The 22,564-nt window shown below is 46.2% G+C and overlaps 5 protein-coding genes across 5 annotated transcripts in view; 1 reads left to right on the top strand and 4 right to left on the bottom strand.

The window, feature by feature from the left end:
• Window positions 1–10,081: 10,081 nt before the first annotated feature.
• Window positions 10,082–14,024, bottom strand: LOC9642255 (ABC transporter B family member 19). Its single transcript, XM_024678022.1, has 9 exons — window positions 13,852–14,024; window positions 13,601–13,801; window positions 13,284–13,543; window positions 12,915–13,231; window positions 12,637–12,860; window positions 12,221–12,582; window positions 11,695–12,173; window positions 11,406–11,647; window positions 10,082–11,351 (listed from the first exon to the last, which is right to left on the bottom strand). Exons 2-9 carry the CDS (start codon window positions 13,727–13,729, stop codon window positions 10,116–10,118), a joined length of 3,249 nt encoding a protein of 1,082 aa, XP_024533790.1. The 5' UTR covers window positions 13,730–13,801; window positions 13,852–14,024; the 3' UTR covers window positions 10,082–10,115.
• Window positions 14,025–17,221: 3,197 nt separating this feature from the next.
• On the bottom strand, window positions 17,222–18,458 carry LOC9632523. Its single transcript, XM_024679289.1, has 3 exons — window positions 17,952–18,458; window positions 17,711–17,889; window positions 17,222–17,582 (listed from the first exon to the last, which is right to left on the bottom strand). The coding sequence occupies exons 1-3, from the start codon at window positions 18,456–18,458 to the stop codon at window positions 17,222–17,224; spliced, it is 1,047 nt and encodes a 348-aa protein (XP_024535057.1).
• Window positions 18,459–18,724: 266 nt separating this feature from the next.
• On the bottom strand, window positions 18,725–19,942 carry LOC112347783. Its single transcript, XM_024679215.1, has 6 exons — window positions 19,850–19,942; window positions 19,738–19,801; window positions 19,432–19,628; window positions 19,110–19,369; window positions 18,970–19,040; window positions 18,725–18,927 (listed from the first exon to the last, which is right to left on the bottom strand). Exons 1-5 carry the CDS (start codon window positions 19,940–19,942, stop codon window positions 18,998–19,000), a joined length of 657 nt encoding a protein of 218 aa, XP_024534983.1. The 3' UTR covers window positions 18,725–18,927; window positions 18,970–18,997.
• Window positions 19,943–20,125: 183 nt separating this feature from the next.
• On the bottom strand, window positions 20,126–20,839 carry LOC9642253 (xyloglucan endotransglucosylase/hydrolase protein 31). Its single transcript, XM_024679141.1, has 2 exons — window positions 20,368–20,839; window positions 20,126–20,214 (listed from the first exon to the last, which is right to left on the bottom strand). The coding sequence occupies exons 1-2, from the start codon at window positions 20,837–20,839 to the stop codon at window positions 20,126–20,128; spliced, it is 561 nt and encodes a 186-aa protein (XP_024534909.1).
• Window positions 20,840–22,342: 1,503 nt separating this feature from the next.
• LOC9642252 (beta-glucosidase 26) overlaps window positions 22,343–22,564 on the top strand; it is an 18,873-nt gene continuing 18,651 nt past the window's right edge. The window contains exon 1 of the mRNA XM_024679065.1: window positions 22,343–22,361. The gene's annotated coding sequence lies outside the window, so the exon portion shown is untranslated. The remainder of the gene's footprint in view (window positions 22,362–22,564) is intronic.

Here is a 22,564-nt window from a genome sequence, read left to right as displayed (position 1 = left end):
TCTGTATTCGTTTCCCTTAACTGATGACCTGAGCTCATCCAAAGGACCATTGCGGCATCCACCATCTGGGATTATAGGATATCCTCTGTTATCCAACTGAAAACCATTCAAATCCACCTGCTTATCCAAATAGTATACTTGTATCTTGGCCATAGTTGCCTTGCATAAAGGTGCAACACTAGTCACGTCCATAGTCTGTGCTTGAAACTCCAGGTTCAGCTGATTTACCAATGCCAAGATATCTCCTAGAAAGTGGAGTGCATAAAGGAACTTGAAACTCCTGAGACGGTCATACAGCTTCCTTGTTTGAGTTGTTCTCCTGTCCTTAAAAAACTTGAGTAGTGGTTCCAGACACTCACACATCTTGGTAATGGCTCCACCCTTGCTCAACCAACGTGTCTGCTGGATTCGCAACACCTTCAGCACCTTGAAGTTTAGCTCGTCCTGTAGTGCCTGTAGCTGCTGCAACCTGCTAGAACTCCTTGAGAAAAAACTGGCTACCTTGTTCACCACTTGATCCACTTCATCGCAAAGATTATGAACTGCTGGATTCTTGTAGACGTCCTCCACACTTAAGTTAGCTTTGTGTGAAAGACAATGTGTGGAGGTCATGAATGGATTGACCTCCTTCAACCTTGCTGCAACCCCTGTCCTGTTTCCTGTCGTAACATTGCAGCCGTCTGAACCAAACCCCACGAACCTGCTCATATCCAGCCCCCAATCCTGCAGTGAAGCTATGGTGGTGTTAAAAATCACCTCTGCAGAACTATTGTTCACCATTGACATGCCTAAATAGCTTGTCAACACCCTTGCGTTGTGGATGTAGGTCACGTAAAAGATGAGGTGTTTACTGGTACTGCATTAACAAATTTAGAACCAAGAATATCACTAATCAACTTTACCTTATATCCGTGCTCTCATCTAGCATTATTCCAAAGAATGGGCTAGCTTTAACTTTCTCCAAAATTTGATCTAAGAGCACCTACACAACAAAATTTAATCAAGGTTTATCATCAGACTTTAGCTCACCTTGTTGATGAAAGTGATGAAGCGTGAGCAGGCCATCACGTTCTTGTACATGCTAGGAACATAAACTCCATTCAACTGTTGTAGCTCCAGAAGCAATGGGTATTTGCGAAGAGGAACAAAACCTTGTGCAATAGCATAAGCAGTCCTAAACAAGCAAATAACTCCCTTCTTTGCTGCCTCTTGTTGCCGATCATTTGCAGCTGCCATGGAGGATTGACCGCCAGCTTTCACCTCAGCTATGTAAATGGAATGCTTGTGATCTTTTGTTTGCCCATGAGCATGGAAACTTGAAGTCTTCATGTTGGTGGAACCTGATGTACCAAATGGATTCTTGCAATTCTTGTTGGCACGGCATATTGAGCAGAAGATCAGTGCTGTAATGCAAGTAGGATTAGATGAAAAATCAAGAAAATTATTACCATTTTTCTGATCAAAATGCAACCACCGCCATTTTATGACCCATGCAGGTTGCCACTTCCCCCTACGAATTTTCTTCTCCTTCTCCTCTACTGATGCAGCATCACCTTCTCCCACTTCACATCCCTCCTCAGGCTCAGTCCCCTCCAGGTTGTCCTCATCTACAAAACCTCCTCTCTCCACAATGGGGGCAAAACTTAACAAAGATTGCTTTGATTGAGCAATGGCTTTTGCAGCAGCCTTGCTCCTACCTGCAGGCACCCTCCCCATTTCCCAGATGATCTCCCCACCAAAATCTATGTTCACGCCCACGCCCACGCCCACGTGAACATTGTGAAAGAATATTCTAACCTTAGAGCCCACGTGAACATTGTGAAAGAATATTCTAACCTTAGATTAATGACATGGTTTACTTAGTGTAACTATGTTTAGTTAGTGTTAACTAAGATTGATGATTATTTATTTAATCTTGTTAATTAGAATTAATTAAACATAATTAACCATGAAACCCTAATCCTCAAAAGGTAGGTGAATGTACCGGCAGGATTCCTTATAACATCCAAATGTACCGGATCTAGCCTTATATGAGATTTTTTGCACTGGCGTATATCCTTGTAACTTTGTTTTGTACCGGCAATTTTGAAATGGTACCAACGGGGTACAAAGGAGCCTCAGACTTTGTTACACACTGATATCAACCCATTACGCTAAGGCCATTCCTATTCACCTTTGTCACATTGGTGATCCAACACCAACTACATCACAATACCATCTCTCAAAGATTGAGCCATCCGTCCATAAGTGATCATGCCAGATCCACTCCTTAGCATTATTAGGATGCCCATAGACATGGGGAACAGCCTTCCCCAATATCCCATTTTTGGTCCCCACCAAGTCTTTTTCCGTCCATGGCTGTATCTGCCAACACTATCACTAGGTCAAAGCCCATATGCCTAACCACTAAGTCCCACTATCCTCTGGGACTTCCTCACTATGTGGCTATGTCCTTGGTCACTACACCAAAGGACTGCTCCTCTTCCTTTCCATAGTCTAGGACTTTAGGACAACATTTCGAAACACCATGGCCCTACACAAGCCTCATGGGTACTCTCCCCACCTTCCGCCTTTGGGTGCTCTATCTATAGGGCTAGAGTGAGGTTCCATTGAGCCATGCTAAATATCTAAGTAAGTAGTGCCACCCACACTTGGATTGGGAGCATCAACCATTCGATCTCCCAAAGGAGTGTAAGTGACTCATTTTTCCATTTTACTTTAGTCATTTAACCACCTCTCCGACCACTAGGAGGAGTCTTATTCACCACCTCCATAAGTCCAATTCATGACTTGGGGCTTGCCAACCCCGAGGATGGCATCCATGCCACTCAACCTTTGCACTTGGTCCAAGTGCTCCACGTGTCCAATCCTATGACCGACACCCTAAGGTACCACCGACATATCAACCCATTACGCTAGGCCATGCCCATTCACCTTGGTCACACCAGTGGTCCAACACCACCTACAGTGCAATCCTGTCTTTCCAAGACTGGGCCATCCGTCCATGAGTGGTCATCCCAAATCCACTCTTTAGCATCCTTAGGATGCCCATAGACATGGGGAATAGCCTTCCCCAATATCTCCTTTCCGGTCCCCACCAAATCCCTTTCTGTCCATGGCCATGTTTGCTAACACTGCCACTAAATCAAGGCCCATAGGCCCAACCATTAAATCCCACAGTCCTTTGGGACTTCCTCACCGTGCGACTATGTCCTTGGTCACCACACTAGAGAGCTACTCCTCTTCCTTTCCATAGTCTAAGACTTTGGGATAATATTTTGGAACATCGTGGCCCTACACTGGCCTCATGGGTACTCTCCTTGCCTTCTGCCTTCGGGTGCTTTAGCCATGGGCTTAGAGCAAAGTTCCATTGAGCCACACCAGGTATCCAAGTAGGTAGTGCCACCCACGCTTGGATTGGGAGCATCGATCATCCAATCTCCCGGGGGAATTAAAGCCAGCTTTTGAATACTTTACTAAGCTACCCCATTTGTCAGTCCGTATTCACTCTAGCCTTGGACTTCCCAGTGGTTATCCTATCACCCAACACCTGGGTACAGCCTTCCTGGGCCAAACTGGCTCCACTAAAGTCCTCCCCCTTACTATACTTTTGGAGCTCACCAAACCCCCTAGGGTCTGGGAGACGAACGCTTTGGGCTTTCACCCTCTCAGACTCGAACTCGAACTCGGACTCGGACTCGGACTCGGACTCGGACTCGGACTCGGACTCGGGCTTGGGCTCGGTCCCAGTCTCGGTCTCAGTCTTGATCTCGACTTCGGACTCCATCTTGGGTCCTTCTTGGACTCCATCTCGGACTCCATCTCGGGTCCATTTCGGGTCCATCTCAGACACTTCCACGTGTCATGTGTTGGTCCTCTTGTGTCCCTTTTCTAGAGACTCACTTATTGCTTGCTCCGTGCTTGTTCCTTGAGCACTTCGTTAGGAGTTTCACTCCCGTTCTCGACCTTTCAAGTCGGGGCTTTTAGTCCAAACATGTTATGCTCATTTGGTTTTTGCTTCGGCCACTACCACATGGCACCCTTCCGGCTCCACTTTGGGGCCTAGGGATTTTGTGTCTCACAGAGAGCTAAAGTCGGCTCTTGAACATTTCACCAAACTACCCCATTTGTCTATCCATTTGAATAGTGCTAAATTGTGAATCTAGATGCGAGAACACCATTGTATTTAGAACAATCTTTACATTCTAGCGAATAAATAAATATAAATATGCTTCATTAGCAAATCTAAACACTTCTTATAAATAATCAATAAGACTGAATAGGACCAACATATAGGGCATAATAGCAAAGGTGTCTTGGTAGATAAGGTAAGTTATTATATAATGATATTGAGGGACTATAGCTTAAAATATAAAGGTTTTTATCACTAGCTAATATAAGACATAATGAGATAGAAACTTCTTATTGGGATAAGATAATTTACAAAAGACAACTCAAAGAACACAAAATATCATCAATTGGACAAGTAAAATGCTCATAAATATATCACCTAGAACCAACTTAAGTAATAACCAAGATAACAAAATGAATGCCTAAGGGCTAAAAAACACTTATACATGTTAACTATCACACTAGCCAATTTAAATAGATCTCAATCAACAATACTAAGGGAATCATTTTATTCAAGCAAGCATCAGTAACATCTTATTAATATCTTAAACCCAAAAGACCAATTTAGAACGAACCATAAAGAATATGTGATAACATAAAAGCCTACCAAAGAACATCACAGAATATTGTCAATCAACCTATTAATAAAGGTGTAATGAGCTAAAATGCTTTCCCCAATAACTCATATCAAATGGAACAATAAACATGAGAACTCAAAGAAGAAAAAAATTAAAGCAGTTTATAACTAAATTTTATATAACAATGATCACGAATCTATGACTAACTTCAATGCTAAAAAAAAAAGCATGGTACAATCCAAAATATTATTCTTGACACATCCATAAGCTAAAATTCACTAGTGAATAGTATATTTGCATCAATCCAAAAGCTAAACATAACAATATTATTCTTAACAAGTGATCACTAAATCGATCCTTTATAAATCCATCTTCCATATCAAGACTCAACTCGCTTTATAACAAAAGCAATAAAAATCATCAATGATCAATATAATTTTAATTGAAAGCTATTAATATTTACAGTGTACCTAATGCTATCTTCTAGACCACAATTAAGTTGGCCATAGAGACTTAGCTTGAAAAGCCACACAATCTGCCAAAGCAATCAAAAATCTACATGAGCTAAAGCTAGGTGGTGCAAAACTCTTGTTCAGAAGATCAAACCTCATCTGCCAGCTCGCAATAATCTTGGCATCATTTCCATGAAGAAAAAATAAGCAAAAAGATCAACACAAAAGCAAAGAAAAACTTACTTGTAGTTTGCAATGCGCTGAGATTGCTGGGTCTGGATTTGTGAGCCAATCTAGCATGATGAAGCTTTGGGGCCAGAGCCAGTGGGATTCAACAATATTGATGCCAATGTTGTTGAGACAGAGGCCAAGATCAAGGCATACAACAAGGAAAACTATAAATTAGTAGGTGTGTTTTTGAGAAGAATCAAATATTTGGTCACATACATGCAACACCACTCTCTAAAAAGAGCAAGGCTTCAGTGAAATGAGGTATAATCACTATTGAGAAATAATCTATAATCATAAAGAACAACAAATCATCCATCACCAATAATAACCAAACAAGATCTCTAACAAAGATAATCAACTATCTCAAATAATGATCAATCATCACCAATGATTGCAAGATGTGAAACTTCACTTAACATCAAAGCTAAAAGCTAGCAAGAAATTCTTTTCCATGGTATCCTAGCAAATTTGGATTGAAAACATCTGGCACAAATTCGAGAGGAGCAAGCTGCCATTGCTGGGGGCTAGTCCATAGATGCTACAGAAGGTTATGGTCCAACTAGAGATAAGAGAAAAACTGTAAAACCTTCATCACGGCCAAAGATCAATGTAAGTTTTCTTCTTTATTCGTCCATTTATCTCTGAAAATGATGTGTTGTGTGCTTGAGGGAATAATGTTCAATGCAGCTAGCTTTCACACTTCTGACACACTATGGATTAGCAGACTCGTGCCATTCAGGTCCCGGGCTTCAACAACTTGAAGGCATTTGTGTTAAGTTTCTCACAGTTGTCTCTTGGAGCTCTTTCCTTTTAGTCTTCACGTTTGCCTCATCATTTGCCTATCAATGTGTTTTTAGATATATAGTCTCTGCAGCAGGAATTGGCACTGGTTACACGCTTCTTCCGCAGAGTGCTCCAAGGCTAAGGCATCCAATTTCTAGACTTTCACTATTTTCAACTAAACGATTTTCATTGTCCCAGAAGACAAATGTTCTCCCTAGCTACACGATCTCTAGAGAAAAATGCAAGCTTTGGATGCTTGATAGTTGTCTATTCCAAGCAGTACCTTGCTCGTAGAAGAGAAGAGGGTTTAAAGAAATGAGCGCCAAAATTCCATTTGAAACCGGATAAGAGCCTTTTGTTTTCCTTTTGAATTAGGGTCATGGAGCACCAGAAGGCAAAGAACAAGGGGCTGCTGTGATTCCTGGTGAGCAACGCTGTGTACAAAGTTTCAAGAGTGTCATCCCTAGACTCATGATGAACTTGCTTGCAACAAGGAGGCCTACAAGACTTTTGTGGCAGCAATATCGATGGAGGAGGGCCAGCCACTGGGCCTGTGGGTGAAGGGGATGCTTGATGAAGGTGTGCTCTACACCGATGGGAACTACTTGATGGGACTGGCCTTTTGGATGGACAGGAACTAGTTTGCAAGCTAAGTAAAAGCTATCTATAGTCTCAAGGAAGTGTTGAGGCAATGGTATTGCTTCATCGATGAGTTCCTCTGAGGAAAAGGCTTCATTAAATTGAATTCTGATAGGAATCTGTATCAAAAGGAAACAGACACAAGCTTCACTGTTTATGTTAATGATTGTTTAGTTGTTGGCAACAAACTCAAGCTCATAACAACACCAAGGAAAAGTTTAATTCAAGATTCAAGAAGGTGAAGTGACCAAACTTCTAGGCATGGAAGTTATGCGTGATTGACAAGATGGTTCAATCAAACTGTCCCAGTCCTTATACAATTCTAAGTTGTTTGCTCCCTACACCCATGGTTGCTGGCATGAAATTCTCCAAAGAGATGGATGAACAATTCAATGATGGGGAGGACTGCTTTATCTTGTTAACAGCACATGACTAGATATCTCATTCGCAGTTGGACTCCTCATCAGATTCAATTCTTCACCAAATGTAGGTCATTAGCAAGCAGCTATATCTTCACGTCACAGCTGAGTTAGGAATAAAATTTTGTCACTCTTCAGATCACTTCTTGAAGTTTCTAGCCTACTCAAATACAAATTGGGCAGGGATATAGACACAAGACTTTCCACAACAGGAATCTACTATATATTGGTGGGAGCACTAGTGTCATGGACTAGCAAAAATAGGCCACTATTGCACTTTCAAGTTTAGAAGCAGAATACATGGCGACATCATTGGTAACAAAAGAGATAGTTTGGCTATGACAAATGTTGGTTGAGCTGAAGCAACCACAGTCATAACTGACTCCATTGTTCTACCAACAAAAGCACAATCTGAAAGTAGCAGAAAGATGCACACAAGGAGGAAGAACTCTGTATTTCAATTATATATGGATGGGTATATATACATAAAAACTACTACCACATAAGCATGACTACATGGCACTCATCTCTACCTCTAACACTCCCACTCATGATCAAGTGGCTGATCCAAGCTTGACATGCCTATGCTAGTCTAAGATGATGAGCATAGAGAGTTGATGAGAAAAGTATACAAAAATCTCATTAATCAACTACTCTTGGTCTTAATTTTTCTTGCACACACTCTTGCTCACTATTATAGCTTCAATCTATAAACATCCTTCCCAATTGCTACAAAGAATTGTTATGTATTATTTTGAATCTTAACCCAATTTTTGATGTGGGTTATTCAAATCTCTCAATCTCCCAACTTCTAGTAGCACCATACTTTCAGCATGAGACTTCTAGAGTGACAACTAAACCATAACTAGTATATAATATTGGGGTACTTGGGTTGGCAACCTTGACTTTTCCAGAGTTAAGGCAAAATCTTAGAGTAAAGAAGATATCTCAATAAATTTTAAGTGGCTATATTTTCAATTTCTTAATATTTTATAGTTAATTAGCTTAATTTTGCTTATACTAATTTAGAGAGTAAGGTAGGCAATAAAGGAAAGAGGAAACAAGCATTGTGAAACTCTTACAAGCTTGTTGTTAATTGGTTTTATCAACTATGAAGCTGCTCAATTTCATTACGAATGCCATACTGATGTTTTCATCCCAACAAGAATCCCATAACCGTGCCACTTAATTATGGCAGAAGTAAATACTCTGGCCACGCACTGTGATCAACGTGTTCTTGTCCCAACATGGCATTTTCTTGAGGTAGCCGGACTGATTATAACTTCCACGATTCGCCCGGGCATAGCACAAAAGATCTCGGAACACCGTCAAATGAAGGAAGGAGCTCTGGATGAAATATTGTAAAAGCATTCTATCAAATTATGAACAGAGTAATTGTACTATCGCATTGCCAATTTATCTCTAAATTTTTTTCGTTCATCACAGCTTTACGCATTGAATGTTACAAACTCTGAAGACATTCCGAAGGCTCCTGATGGCGTTGTGTCTCACTGCACTGCTAATCACCAAGAACCACAGAGAAATCCTGTTCCCGGATGTAATTGCAGCGTCCATTCCTGTGGTTAACTGTACTGTGAACGATTTCCAATCTCTCACAATCCATGTTGGCACTTCTAAGAGAAAGAGATGGATTTGCAAGAAGAGTAAAAACGCAGGCAAAGATTGCAATCTTGAGAGGATCCGATTAATTTTGGGAGATGGATCGAGCTGGATCAAGGATGCGCTTCAAACGTGACTCTGGTCCATGGTGTCAAGTAAATCTCCACCTAGGCACGAACGAGCATTGGCTCGCCTAGAACGGACGGCTGGAACAGGGTTCATGTGATGATTAGCGACGCCGGCTGCGTGCCTGGGAGCGATGGTTGGCCAAAGCAGTCAAGGCGAAATCGCCGCAACCAACAAGAGTAAGCTGTGCACTGCGGTGAGATCATGGCGATTCCGGTGAGACAAAAACGCTGCTAATCGTTGGCCGCCGTGTGGAATCGGCAAGAGTTGCTTGCTCAGGGGTTTGGATTCGAGGTTTGTTTGCATCTGGCTAAGCAGGACTTGGCCGGGTGCGTTCACGTTTTGCAAGAAGGCTCAGCGGCTGGATGAGATAGAGAGCTTGGATTCTTTGCAAGACATCCAATACGTGCTGGCGATGCAAAAGCCTAACAGGCATGCCAGACGATAGAGGACATTGCCACGTTTCATTGTTGGTGACGAGGTTTGAATTCGTGACTCAGCACGTGCATGCGGAAGTCCAAGCAGCAGAGAAGGCCAGTGTTTTCAGCGTAAAAAATTCGAGTAGAGATTTCTTGAAGATGTTCATGGATTATACCCCACACCCTTCCATCCCTAAGTCTTCAAAACACTAATTTGCTTATAGATATAGCCCTTTCCATGTAAGCATGAGAGCACCAAATTCGGCATAGTACGAGTTCGAATCCTTGCCGGAAAATAAAAGTTTGATGTGGGTTGGCCAGTCGTTTAGTTATGCCTTAACCCGGTCAACGGTTTAGTAGTCAACGATCGCGAGATTCGCAAGGGATGCTTCGTCCCATCTCACCGATGGAAAGCATTGCTTGCGAGAAGAGCTTCTGCACTACGCAAGGATACTTTGGCGTCCGTTGGTAAGTGTGGGATTTATGGAGGTGTGATTCACGATTTTCGGATTTGTTGCTTGACGAGCTCCTTGAGGAGATTCCTCTTCTTGATCCGGAAATCCATAGACAGCTGCTGATAGTGTTGTCGATTATCATCCTGCCGTATTATCCATCTCGATAAACCCCATAAGCCGGGAGTCGTTATCCTAACAATCTTTTTCAACAGTTACTAAGAGATTTTAAACATAGAATATTCGGACGTTTTAAACATTGTCGTCACCTTCTTTGTTGCATAGCAATGAGTTTTGCATAAGCGCCCCCGAGCTCGAGGAGCTTGGCATGCCTGCCTCTCTCCCTCACACTCCCATTCTCCATCACCACAATTGTGTTTGCAGACTGCACTGTCGATAGCCTGTGTGCAACGATGACCGTAGTGCGTTGCTGCTCCCCAACCAGCCGATCGATCGCTTGCTGGACAATCCTCTCCGACTCCACGTCCAAGGCACTAGTGGCCTCGTCCAGCAGCAGCACTGCCGGGTTCTTGAGCATCGCCCGCGCAATGGCGATGCGCTGCTTCTGCCCGCCTGAAAGCTGGACACCACGCTCGCCGACGTTGGTCTCATAGCCATCCGGCAGGCCGCTGATAAACTCATGCGCATTGGCCTTCTTTGCTGCCGCCACCATCTCCGACTCAGTAGCACTGTAGTCCAAGTCCTCGCCAAAGTCCCTCCCGTAGAGGATGTTCTCCCGGATTGACACTCCGAATAGCACTGGCTCCTGCTGGACGTAGCCGATGTGCTTCCTCAGGCTTCTCAGGTGGAGAGTCTTCAACTCCCTGCCGTCCAGCATCACGCTTCCGGAGGTCGGGTCGTAGAAGCGCAGGATCAGAGCTAGCACCGAGCTCTTGCCGGACCCGCTTGCTCCAACCAGTGCCACGGTTGATCCAGCCGGGACCTTGAGGCTCAGGTTGTTGAGTATCAGAACATCCGGCCTCGACGGGTACCTGAAGCTCACGCCCCGGAACTCCACAGTCCCGGCAATCTTCTTGAGCTTGGTTGCTTTTGCTGCATCTGGATCGATCTCCGAGAGCCGGTTGGCAGTCTCGAACATAGAGATGGTGGCCTGGATCCCCTTCTTGAAGTCTGGAATGAGCCCGATGACTTCCACACAGTGGTAGGCGGTGTAGGCCACGATGGAGAAGGAGATGAGGAGAGGTCCAAAGCTGACTTCGTCTCGGCGGATGAGATAGGCGCCGTAGAGCATGCAGCAGGCGCTAGAGATGTACAAGAGGCCGTGAGAGACTCCGATGAACAATCCCACCATGCAAGCGCGCTTGAATCTCCGGCTTTTGGCGTCGTCTAGATGTTCCTGGAACTTTGACAGGATGCTGTCTTGAGCGCCGAAGGATAACACCGTTCTGATGCTGGAGACTGCTTCTCCTGCAACTCGACCAGCATTCTCGTGGGTTTTCTGGACGTTCGACCCGGCAAATCCATCTTTGAAGTAGGCAGCCTATCCATGCATAAGTCACGGTTTAAAGTTGGAAAATTGTCGAAGCCATCTTACCGAGACAGCGCTACCGAGCACTTGAAGAGGAAGGCTTGCGAGGGAAATGAGTCCCATTCTGTAGTCATAGACGGTGGCCAGGGTCAAGGCCAACACGATTCCCAAAACGTTTTGCAAGAAGTAGCTGTAAGTGTCGCTCAATACATTCCTCAACGTGGTCGCGTTCGCTGATAGACGTGCAGTCACCGCGGAGCTACTGTTCTCTTCGAAATCAAACCATCCAACTTCGTTCCTCAAAACTCCTGAAAACAAATATCAAAATAAACAGCCTACAGGACAGGTTACGTACCTTCCAGCGATTTCACTTGGACGTCTTGAGTGACTCTGGCGCCAACTTTATGGCAAAAGAAATACTGGACCACATTGCTTGCTAGTGTTGCAATTCCGAGGCCAATAAATCCCAAGGTCCACTTCATGGCTTCCTTCGTGCGCCTCTGCAGCAGAAGAACTAAGACGTTGGCCATAACCAAGGGAAACACAGCCGCTAGAATCCCAGAAGTTAAAGCTCCACTGGTTCCGATTATTGCAGAACCCCATACTCTCCTGAACCGTTCCTTGAACCACGACTTCACAGAGTAAGAGGTCTGTAACTTGGTGGCTCCAGGTCCCTGCTCCTCAGCAGCTTGAAAATTCTCTTGAACCGGAGGCATCTCGATTTGTGAGTTGAAAGACTCGTACGAAATCCTGGACGGCGAAGTCCATGGCGATCGTAATGGGGAGGCCCAGGGAGCTGCAATAGGTGTTCTGGAATGAAGAGGAGATGGAGACCTGTAAGATAAGTTTTAGAAGTGAAAATAAGTGATGGAATGATTTACCTGCCGCGAGTTCTTCTCTTTCTCGCTACTACAGCACTTTCCTGAGTCATTACGAGAGACTTGTAAGCACCGTTCTCACGACCAAGTAGCTCAGCATGTGTCCCACTTTCTATGATGTGACCTTTGTCGAAGACCAGTATGCAGTCGGCGTTTCGAATAGTTGACAAGCGGTGAGCAATGACAACAGTGGTCCGTCCTTGCATGATCCTGTCTAGTGCATTTTGGACTAGAACCTCGGATTCAGAATCCAACGCGCTCGTTGCTTCGTCCAAAAGCATGACAGACGGCTTCTTCAGGATTGCACGAGCAATGGCTATTCTCTGCCTTTGTCCTCCAGAAAGTTGGATTCCCTTGTCCCCAACCTACAAAACAAAACATTATTAAATAGAAACAAAAAGGACGAGGAGGAAATTCACCTCTGTGTTGTATGCATCGGGAAGATCACATATAAACAGATGAGCTCCAGCAACCTTTGCTGCTGATATGAGTTCTTCATGGCTTGCATCTGGCTTTCCCATCAAGATGTTCTTCTTAATACTGGTGGCAAATAAAGTAGGCTCCTGGCTTACAAGTCCAATCTGTGCCCTGAGCCACTTAAGTTGCAAACACTTGATATCCCTTCCGTCGAGCTTCACTTCTCCTGCAAGAACAAGACGATTAGTCCAGTACTGAGGTTGCTCGACATTGTTCTTACCCTTCAGAGGATCGTAAAATCTCTCAATCAAGGAAATTATCGTGCTTTTGCCTGATCCACTTGATCCAACAAGCGCAACTATTTTCCCCTCCGGAATGTTTAGAGACAAATTCGAGAATACAGGTACTTCGGGCCGTGCGGGATAGGCGAACGATATATTGCATAGCTCTATTCTTCCTCTGACACGCGACAAAGTTTTGCCTTGATCGCTGTTGTTGTTGATTCTTGGCTGCCTCTCTATAACTCTGAATAATCTGCTTGCGGCCGCTTTTCCTTTGGCTATAAAACCGAACACTTGCATGCAGTCTCCCAGTGCTCTGAAACGGATAAAACGTTAATGAGACATTAACGCATGCTGTAAGAACTTACTTCCCGGATATTATACTGATGAAAATCAATGAGTTGACAGTACCTCCCTTGATCTCATGCTTCTCAACAAGTTTGCTACCGAACCAAAACTGCAACGTCCATGAAAAGTAGGAGATGGCAATGACCGTTCCAAGCCCCAGACCTTTGCTAAGTCCAGTCTTAGAGCTAAGCTTCACAGCATCCTCGAGAAGGTGTGCATACGAGTTGAGAGCTTTCGTTTCTCCAACGAAAGAGTACACAGTTCTCACTTGCGAGATTGCCTGAAAAGAGAGACTCAGAGGGGAAAAAATGAAAAGAAACTACGTGAAAAAACACACCTGTTCAGCCACCAAGTCGGCACTTCTATACGCCGTGAGCGCTTGAATCACATACTTGGTGTAGAAAGCCACGAACATAAAACCACTTCCAAGTAGCAGCGGTGTTGCTGTCAGCCCCATGAGCCCCATCTTCCAGTACACAGAGATAGAAATCACTATACCGCCCAGAAACACAGCAAAATTGCTGACACACGCACCGATCTGGTCGAAAGAAACATGAGAAAACCACTAGAACTGGCGATGGAGCTCACCTTCTCCCCCACTGCATCGTGAATGAGGAGAATATCGCTCGAGACAGCGGTCACAATGTCCCCGACCTTGGCCTCCGTGTCGTAGAAGGCGATGTCCTGCTTGAGCAGCGAATCCAGGTACCTCGTCTTGATGTGCGCGGTCTGCCGCTCTCCAATTTGCGTCCAGCACACATTCTCTGCGCCATAGCGCCATCGTCAAAACCACTCAAGAACCCTAAAATTTTGAAACGATAAAGAAGCATACCTATTGCCGACGAGACCATCGTTCCAACGGACACATACATCACGATCACCACGATCTGGAATCGAAATATCAGGCACAGATCCAACAGAAACGAGAGAGATCGGCTGATCGGACCTTGACGACTCCACGGAAGGCCGCGTCGGGCGGCAGAGCAAACGCATTGTTCATCAATCCAAAGAGCAGCACGACCGCGGGGCCGGAGAGGCCGTGAGCGATGGCCGATGCCGTGCCGACTGCGATCATCAGCCAGTCCAATCCATTCGCGAATTGGAACAGCTTCCAGTAGGAAAATCCCTCGTCTTCTTGCGCTTGATCCGCGTTCTTGGTGGCATCGATGCTGTAAACGCTGAGAGAGTCGGCTTCCTCGGCCAGATCTTTCTCGTTGACGGCGCCATAGCCGTAATCTCTATCCCTCGCGACGACGACCGAGTGCGCATCCGGGATATCCCTTTGCTGCTGCTGCGCATGCGATGGCCGCGCTAGATTATCGTAAGATCTGGTGCGCTGCTGGAGATCTTGGATGCTGAGAATGCTCTTGCTGTAGTAGCTGCTGCTGTCGATCGACCGCGATCCAGACTGCTGCTCCATGGCCGCGTAGAGCGCCGATAGCTCCGCCCCCACGCTCTCGGAATCATAGTCTTCCGGGAAGAAATCGAAATCCCTCGAGCCATTGTCGGATTCTACCATGGTCTCACGAGCGCGTGGATCATTGGGACGATCCCTGTGCCTCGCGCGCTTATAAAGCAAGAAAATCCACGACGCTTTGGTATGTACGACGATCGTCCAAACAGAACCAAATGGCCAAATGGCGCTTTGTGCCAAAGGACCAACCAAAGGAACACCACAAAAAACTACAAACGCAGGATTCCTTCTCTTCTTCTTTGTTTTTTACTTAGAGAGCTCTACGTTTCTCTATTCTTTCCTAGTCCTAGAGTCTTGAAAGTTAGAGCTTGATCGATCGATCAAGCCAGTGATTCCTTCTCTTCTTCTTTGTTTTCTAAATCTCAACTTTTCTTTGTTCTTCGCTGCTACCATAACTGTTAACCTCCAAGTTAGAGCATTTCTTTTATGGTACCTCGATCCAGTGGCCTTAATCGATCGATCAAGCCAGTGATTCTCTCCCTCTCTAGTTTTCCCTGTTCTTCACTAGTACCATGATAGCCAACATGAACAAGCTAGTGTCAACTTCCTAGAGTCTTGAAAGTTAAAGCATTTCTTCTTTGGTTACCTCGATCTAGCGACCTTGATCGATTGATCGAGCCAGTGAGTTCCAAGCCTTACTGCTTGGAAGTGCTTCCTCTATAAACACAGACCAAGAACATGCATATAAACTCTCAAGAACACACGAAAGCTCGAGGAGAGAGCTTCTTACTTGGAGTTGTCGTCCATTTCACGCTCTGCGTTCCACGAGAAATGCTTCCTGGCTTGCCAGAAGCACGAATCCCACTTCCTGAGCGCCGTTGCAGTGAAGTTTTCCAGAGCTTACTTGCTTTTAGCTCACTCGCTAAAAAGTGCTTCTTTCCGGAAGATCAGTCTCAAGAGAAGCATGAAAAGTTGCGACTCTAGAGCGAAAATGCAAGCTGTGATCTCAAGCTAAAACTTTGCTAGCTTTCCCTCTCCTGACAGTTCTTGTCCGCGATGCCAATCCCAGTTGTCGCAAAAATCAATCGCCGGTGAGCAACGCCGTGTACAAGGCGCTCCAGGAAGCGCCTGGAGCAACACAAGGCCGAGTCCCTGGACTCACGACATCTAACTTTGCTTGCGAGGCAGGTGGATCGTGCTTGACGAAGCCGCGCTCTACAGCCGCCATTTGCCCCGCTCTTATCCTAGCCGTTGGTTTCAAATGGCATTTTTCGAGGGAAACTCTCGAGAATGTCCTAGGAGCCCTAAAAACAGACAAGGGGAAAAGAGCACATCATATGGCATCGACTTCTCGCGGGCTTCATGGGAGCTGGGCGTTGAGGCGCAATGAGGCCAGAAGCCCAAGGGCATGTCTACGGTGAGTGCCGGCATTCTTTCTTGGGATTTGCTGATGATCGCTCAAGATTTCTTTTCTTAAATAAAGATCGCCTCCAGGAAGAACAAGCGCGACATGCCGCGGCGCTGTGGGGGCAGATCATGACCGGGCCTCAAAGGAGGCAGCACGACTTTACCACCCGTCCAACTCCAACCATCTAGCAAGCCACAGCCCGGAATTCATATCGTTCTTTTCGTAGTTCTTTCTTCTTTGTTTCACTGAGAATGTTTGCTGGAGTTTTCCCAGGATCATGGATCACATAGGTTCTCGGCATTCATACGTTTAAATCTTCATCCTCCAATATCGAGGTCCATTTTGCTTTGTTTCACGATTCCTTGCTCAGGCGATTGTAAGCGGTGCTTGCAAAAACATTGGAAAGGGGAAGAAAAAGGAAATCTTTAACTTCGATTGTGTCAATTGCGACTTCCATTCCTCGAGCTTTTGAGATAGCTGCCATGGCAGCGGTGTGGATTTCACATTTTGCGGAAAGGCCAGCATGATGAGATGTGGTGAGTCAAGCTGTGGAGTTTTTTCGTCCTTTGCTTCCCAGCGTTAGCTCAGCGTCTTCTTCTTGCAGGGCTGTTTCATTGCACCGACGCTCTCGATTGGAGTTGTAGCCCCCATTGCTGCATCCTTCCACTACAGTTACGTCTAGTCCCAGCAGAGCTCCAGGTAAAGCCTTAATCTCTTCGTTGTTTTTTCTCTAGATTATTAGTCTTCAACTGTTCGTGAAGGCAAGAGGCGAGGTGGTGGACGATGGAATAAAAGGATCCACAGCATGGTTTCACCGGGATTCATCTCAAGAGGTAATTTCACTTCCATGCCGTGCGAATATTTTTCTACAGGTGTTTTCTCTGAGGCACGATATAACAGAGGTTAAGGCTCTCATGTCCGTGCTCTTGGTCGCTATTCGACAAGCACAAGTTCTTATAGTTTTAATCTGATCGTTTTCCAGTCCCTTGTCTATGGGCTAGAAAAAATACTATGACTTAATCCACGATCGAATTGATTCTTTCCCATTCCTTTGGTGAGAGGAGTTTCACGCAAAGTTATTTGCTAGAAACTCTATTAACGATTGTTAAATTCAAATTAGTGGAACCTTCTTCCCTCTAAAAACAATTACAAGAAGGGTTTGAGGAAGAGAGCTTAGCGAGGGAAAGCTTCGCGCCATGGGCGCCGATTCTGCCCGGGAGATGCTTGCGCGAAGAATGAATCGTCTGCTGCTGCATCTGGGCAAGGATCCACCGGGCCGGATTGAAAATGTAGGCAATTCCAGTGCGTTCTTGTTCTTCTCGAGGGGCGAAATCGGCCCAAAGGCGCCAGATTCCGGTGCATGCATTGCCGCAGTGAGGCCCGCGACGATGATGATCGATCATGTAGCGATTCACAAGCTCTGCGGGAATGGTGTTTCGGGCCAGACAGGAAGAACAGAACGCGATGGTTTCATCACAGAGCCGAGACGAGCGCAAGCTGCACAGGAAAAAAGAATAAGAGCAAAGCTAGAATTAGAGATTACCTCGCTGGGCAGGAAGTCGGATATATCTGGCTTGCGGGGGAAGGCAACGCTGGTCTCGGCGTAGCGCGGGACACGGATGCACACCTCCTCCGTGACGTTGATCGCCTTTTGATCCTTGCTCACAAACCACACCCTGCGCATGAGGTCGCGCGGCTTGCAGATGATCCTGTGCCGCTCCAGAAACGTCTCCACCAGGAGCCCCATGCGATCCTCGTCCAGCAAAACTTTCTCGTAGAACTCGCGGTTGCCCGTCACAAGCACCTGATGACACTCGCACAGTCGGTAAATCAAAATACAAAGAGTGAAAGAAGAAACTTTCTCACAGTGCCAGGAGTGTAACGCGATTCTAGATTCGCACGGACGTAGGAGAGTAGAGAAGGAAACATCCTCTCCTGAGCATCCTCGTCCGCGATGTCAATCCTGCCAAACACCCACTCGCGCCCCTTGTCGCAAAAATGCGAGGAGGGATAGTCTTGCCACCCCGGCTTCTCCAAGTAGTTGACGTCGGTGTAGAGCGCCTTCTCGTCAAGCATCCGCTTCACCCACAGGCCAAGCGGCCGCCCCTCCTCCTCCATCGCCGCCACAAACAGCTCGTAGGCCTCCTTGTCGCAAGCAAATTCATCGTGAGTCCAGGGACCATAGTGCCGAAACTCGGCCGTTTGCCGCTGGTAGACCTCGTTTTCCACCTGACCCTCCTTGAGTGTGTGGAGCGCCTTGTACACGGCGTTGCTCACCGGGAATGGCAGCCCCTTGTTCTTCGTCTTGTGGCACTCCACCACCTTGAGCGCCTTGGCGCACTCCTCGCCCGTGTTGCAACACCTCTTCTTCATCCTTTGCCCTACTTTTGTCAAGCAAGAGGGCTTTTATCCTAGCCGTTGGCTTCAAATAGAATCTTTAAGTAGAAAGGGCGGGAATTTCTTGGATGCTGAGAATGCTCTTGCTGTAGTAGCCGCTGCTGTCGATCGACCGCGATCCGGATTGCTGCTCCATCGCGGCGTAGAGCGCTGATAGCTCCGCCCCCTCGAGCCATTATCGGATTCTAGCGCTCACGAGCGCGTGGATCATTGAGACGATCCCTGTGTGCCTCGCGCGCTTATAAAGCAAGAAATCCACGAAGCTTGATCGTCCAAACAGAACCAAATGGCCAAATGCCGCTTTGTTCCAAAGGACCAACAAAAGGAACACCACAAAGAACTAAAAACGAAGGATTCCTTCTCTTCTTCTTTGTTTTCTACTTAGAGAGCTCTACGTTTCCCTGCTCTTCGCTACGTATAAGGAAACCTGCGCTAGTATATATAACTAATCAGAGTCTTGAAAGTTAGAGCATTTCTTCTTCGGTACCTCGATCCAGCGACCTTGATTGATCAATCTAGGCAGTGAGTTCCAAGCCTTCCTCCTTGGAAGGGCTTCCTCTACAAGCACAGACCAGGAACACGCGTGAAAACTCTCAAGAACACATGAAAGAGGAGAGAACTTCTTACTTGGTGTTGTCATCCTTTTCACGCTCTGCATTCCACGAGCAATGCTTCCTGGCCTGCCGGAAGCACGAGTCCCACTCCCTGAGCGCCGCCAGGCAATCCTCGTTGTCCCAGGAGGAGCTGCGGTTGTTGGCGATCTTCGCAGGAGAGCTGAGTGGAACTTGCCATCCATCCCGTGGAGACCAGTTTAGCGCCGGACGAAGCTCGTGCAAGGCAACCACGTAGCGCCCGCCTTCGCCATATGGAGGACTCGAGGCCTCGAACTAAACCAAAACAAAGCCAAAGACGATTAGAACCAATGACAAGTTTTCTCGGCTAAGCTCACCACTCCTGTGTGATCGTCGATGACTTGCACGACTTTGCCATACCAGCGAGCGCTCCTCCACGGATAGTCGGCCTCGTCGCCCTCTTTCCACTTCCTGATCACCTGGATCTCCGGGAACTTGGGCCTTAGCATGATCTCCCTCCATCCCGACGGTGGAACGCCTGGAGGATGCTGGTAGAGCGGGATCGTAGTCTCTCCTGGAACAAGCAAGCTAGAAATCGACAAGCTTGGAGAAAGAAAACGCTTCAAGAATCATGCAAGGAAAGACTCAAATCTCCAGCGAGGTGTGAGAAAATGTAGCTCCACCTTCGTAGTCGAAATAGCTCAGCGTGCAGTAAACATCCTTTCGTAAGCGCTCGATCTTCTCGATCTACAAAACCATTCCTGCGATTATCACAGCTCCCAGTAGACCTCTCACCTTGGCGCGGAACCAGGCTCCTCGAAATCCATGGTTGTAACTCTTCTCCTCGACTTCGTCTCCCACGGCGAAAGGGATCGGGATCCCAGCCATCGCTAGAACCCTAATGCCATGAGCTAGCGTACTGTATAGCCTTCACACTATATAGCTACTCAAATAAATATTAAAGAAAACGTTTAGCATGGCCGCGCGTCACGGATCAACTACCGCGCGGCTCGGTGGACCGGTATTGTAAGTGCCGCGCGGTACGCTCGTTGTTGCTCTTCCATTCAATGGTCAATGGCATGGAACAAAAACGTCCTTGTACACACACACGTAAGGCACGTCACAGCCGATGTAAGGACCAGCCCAAAGACCCTCGTTGACTTCTCCAGCGTTCCACACGGATGCGTAGAGAAAGCAAGGCCTCGTAGGAAATCCTTCGTCTTCTTCTTCTTTAAGAGCTTCTTCTCCTGCACCCTTGCCTTCTTTGAGAGCTCCTTCTCCTTCTCCAGCTTTCCCTTCGTGTTCTTCCGGGCCTTTCTTCTTTTTCTTCTCGGCTACCCGGATGGACTTGCCGTCCACGAGCCACTCGATCCTGTCTGGCTCCCACTTGATCGTATACTCGTGGAACTCTTGCGAGCTGTCGAAGCCGAGATCGTGGATCACCTCCCGGCCGCCCGTGCCGTGCGTGTAGAAGTTGGTCTGGACGGTTCCCTTGTCCTTCCCTAGGAACTCGAAGTCGATCTCGTCCTGGTCTCTCGGCCCCTCGAGCGTCGAGAGGTAGAAGCTCGAGTTGAGGCCGCTCGTGTTCCCCGACGGCGTCTTGATCTTGGCGCTGAAAGTTCCGCTGCTAAACCTGCGGGTGCTCCTCCAGCGAGCACCACCGCGCTCATCGAAAGTCACCGAGATCTCTCGCTGCTCTGGAAAATGCTGGCATACCTCAGGGCAGTAGTCCACCGCGATGGCCGATAGCTCCTCCGTCTTGTGCAGATCTGGGACTTTCTCCATGGCTCCAGCGATTGATGGTTATGATGCGCAAAGGTCTCGAACCCGTACACACCACCTCCGAGTTAAGCTTGTCCAGCTAAGTAGAGTTTATGTCTATCAGTAGAAAACAAATGTGAGCTCCAAACTTACGTCTATCTCAACAGATCAACAGATCTTGGTACTAAGTTCGCGATTGTCTATCACGCTTGGATCTCTTCCAGCCTCGAGATCGAATAGCATCTCCAGAGTCTTTCTTCTACTTCTTTATTGTTTCCATCAGTTATGGCTCTGGTTTTTCGATCCTCTGCCTCGTTTAAACTTTTCTCTTCCTTGTCTTCTTCATGAGTCCCTGGAAGAATACCACATTTTGTTAGTATCACGCAAAAAGAGAAAAAGGAAACGGAGGTATCTATTCCCATTGATACCCCCATTCACTCTCAATAGATCGAGAACCGACTATCTGATTAAAATGATCAGCACAAGAAAAATGTTCAAAAACTTATGGCACTCCACCTCTACAGTTTCAGCACGCTTTTCAGCCCCAATCCTGAAATGAAGCACTCAATAAGGACGATTCTGTAGAAAGAAAAAAGAGAATTTTTGAGTCTCAATAAGAAAAAAAAACAACAAAGCACTGAAAAAGCCTGGAATGATGTATTACTTGCGGTCGTCATTACCCCGTGAGCTACCGCTTCAAACTGCCTGGACTAAATTACACATTCCGAAAGATACACAAGAACTACTTCAAAGCGAGAAGTTGAGATTTCTGAATACTACCTGTTTTCCTGCAACATCCGAGCCTTCTTACTGCGTTGACATGCAAACCGATTTGACACCTGGCATGATCTTCTCTTTGATGTTCTCAATCAGGACATACATCTGACGAAGAACAGCGATCAGCACCAGGAGTCCATGAATTAATTTTGACTACGTTGGAGTTTCAGCAGCGTCTTCAAGTTTCACATCTGAAGTCTCTCCACCCTCCTCGTTTAAGAGCAATCTCTTCCGGAGGATGGGGTATAGTTTTGTTGTTTTCCTTTCCAGCATCCTCCTCATGGACTTGTCTGCCGTGCGTCCTGATTTGAAACTGTTCCTTCTGTTTATGATGTCCTTGTACTACGTTCCAGCTTCTTCTCCACGGTTTCAGGGTATATAGTCTGCTTCCTCGGTCGAACCATTCTGGAACCAACTTTGGATTCCTTTGTGAGCAATGCCTGAAAAATAGATACTTAAAACGAATTTGCTACGTTAGTTCGAGTCACTTCCTGCACTTAAGCTTCCGTTTGTAAAAAGAAAAGAAATTGTAATAGTCATTGCACTACCTACAAATATAAGGACAATTAAGAACCAAGAGACAATGTAAAGAACAAGAACTTTGGGGAGAGAAAATAACGCTGCGCCATCGAGCTCAAAACGCCAGAACCACGTTAATTAATTAACTAATTAAGGTTTTCATTCACGACAGATAAAATATGGGTTTTATTAACTACGCTTTTTGTAATTAACAGTGAAGATTGAATCTTTTGGGGAGATTCTGGAGTTTGATCTCTCCTTGCTCCCAATGGACCTCTTGCTTTACAAATATGCGGCATTCTTTCTTCTAGCTTGGCTCTCGATCTCGGCAAGAACCGATCAAACTGGCCTCAGCAGATGCGATTTTCCGAAAGATTTCATATTCTGGCATTCATATGCTGAAGCGCCGAATATGAAATCTTTCGGATCTGTGCTCCCAACCACGTTTTTCTA

Source organism: Selaginella moellendorffii, unplaced genomic scaffold (genome assembly GCF_000143415.4).
Source record: "Selaginella moellendorffii unplaced genomic scaffold, v1.0 SELMOscaffold_0, whole genome shotgun sequence".
In the NCBI taxonomy this organism is placed as follows: Eukaryota; Viridiplantae; Streptophyta; class Lycopodiopsida; order Selaginellales; family Selaginellaceae; genus Selaginella; species Selaginella moellendorffii.
This window is presented reverse-complemented; position numbering and strand designations above follow the sequence as displayed.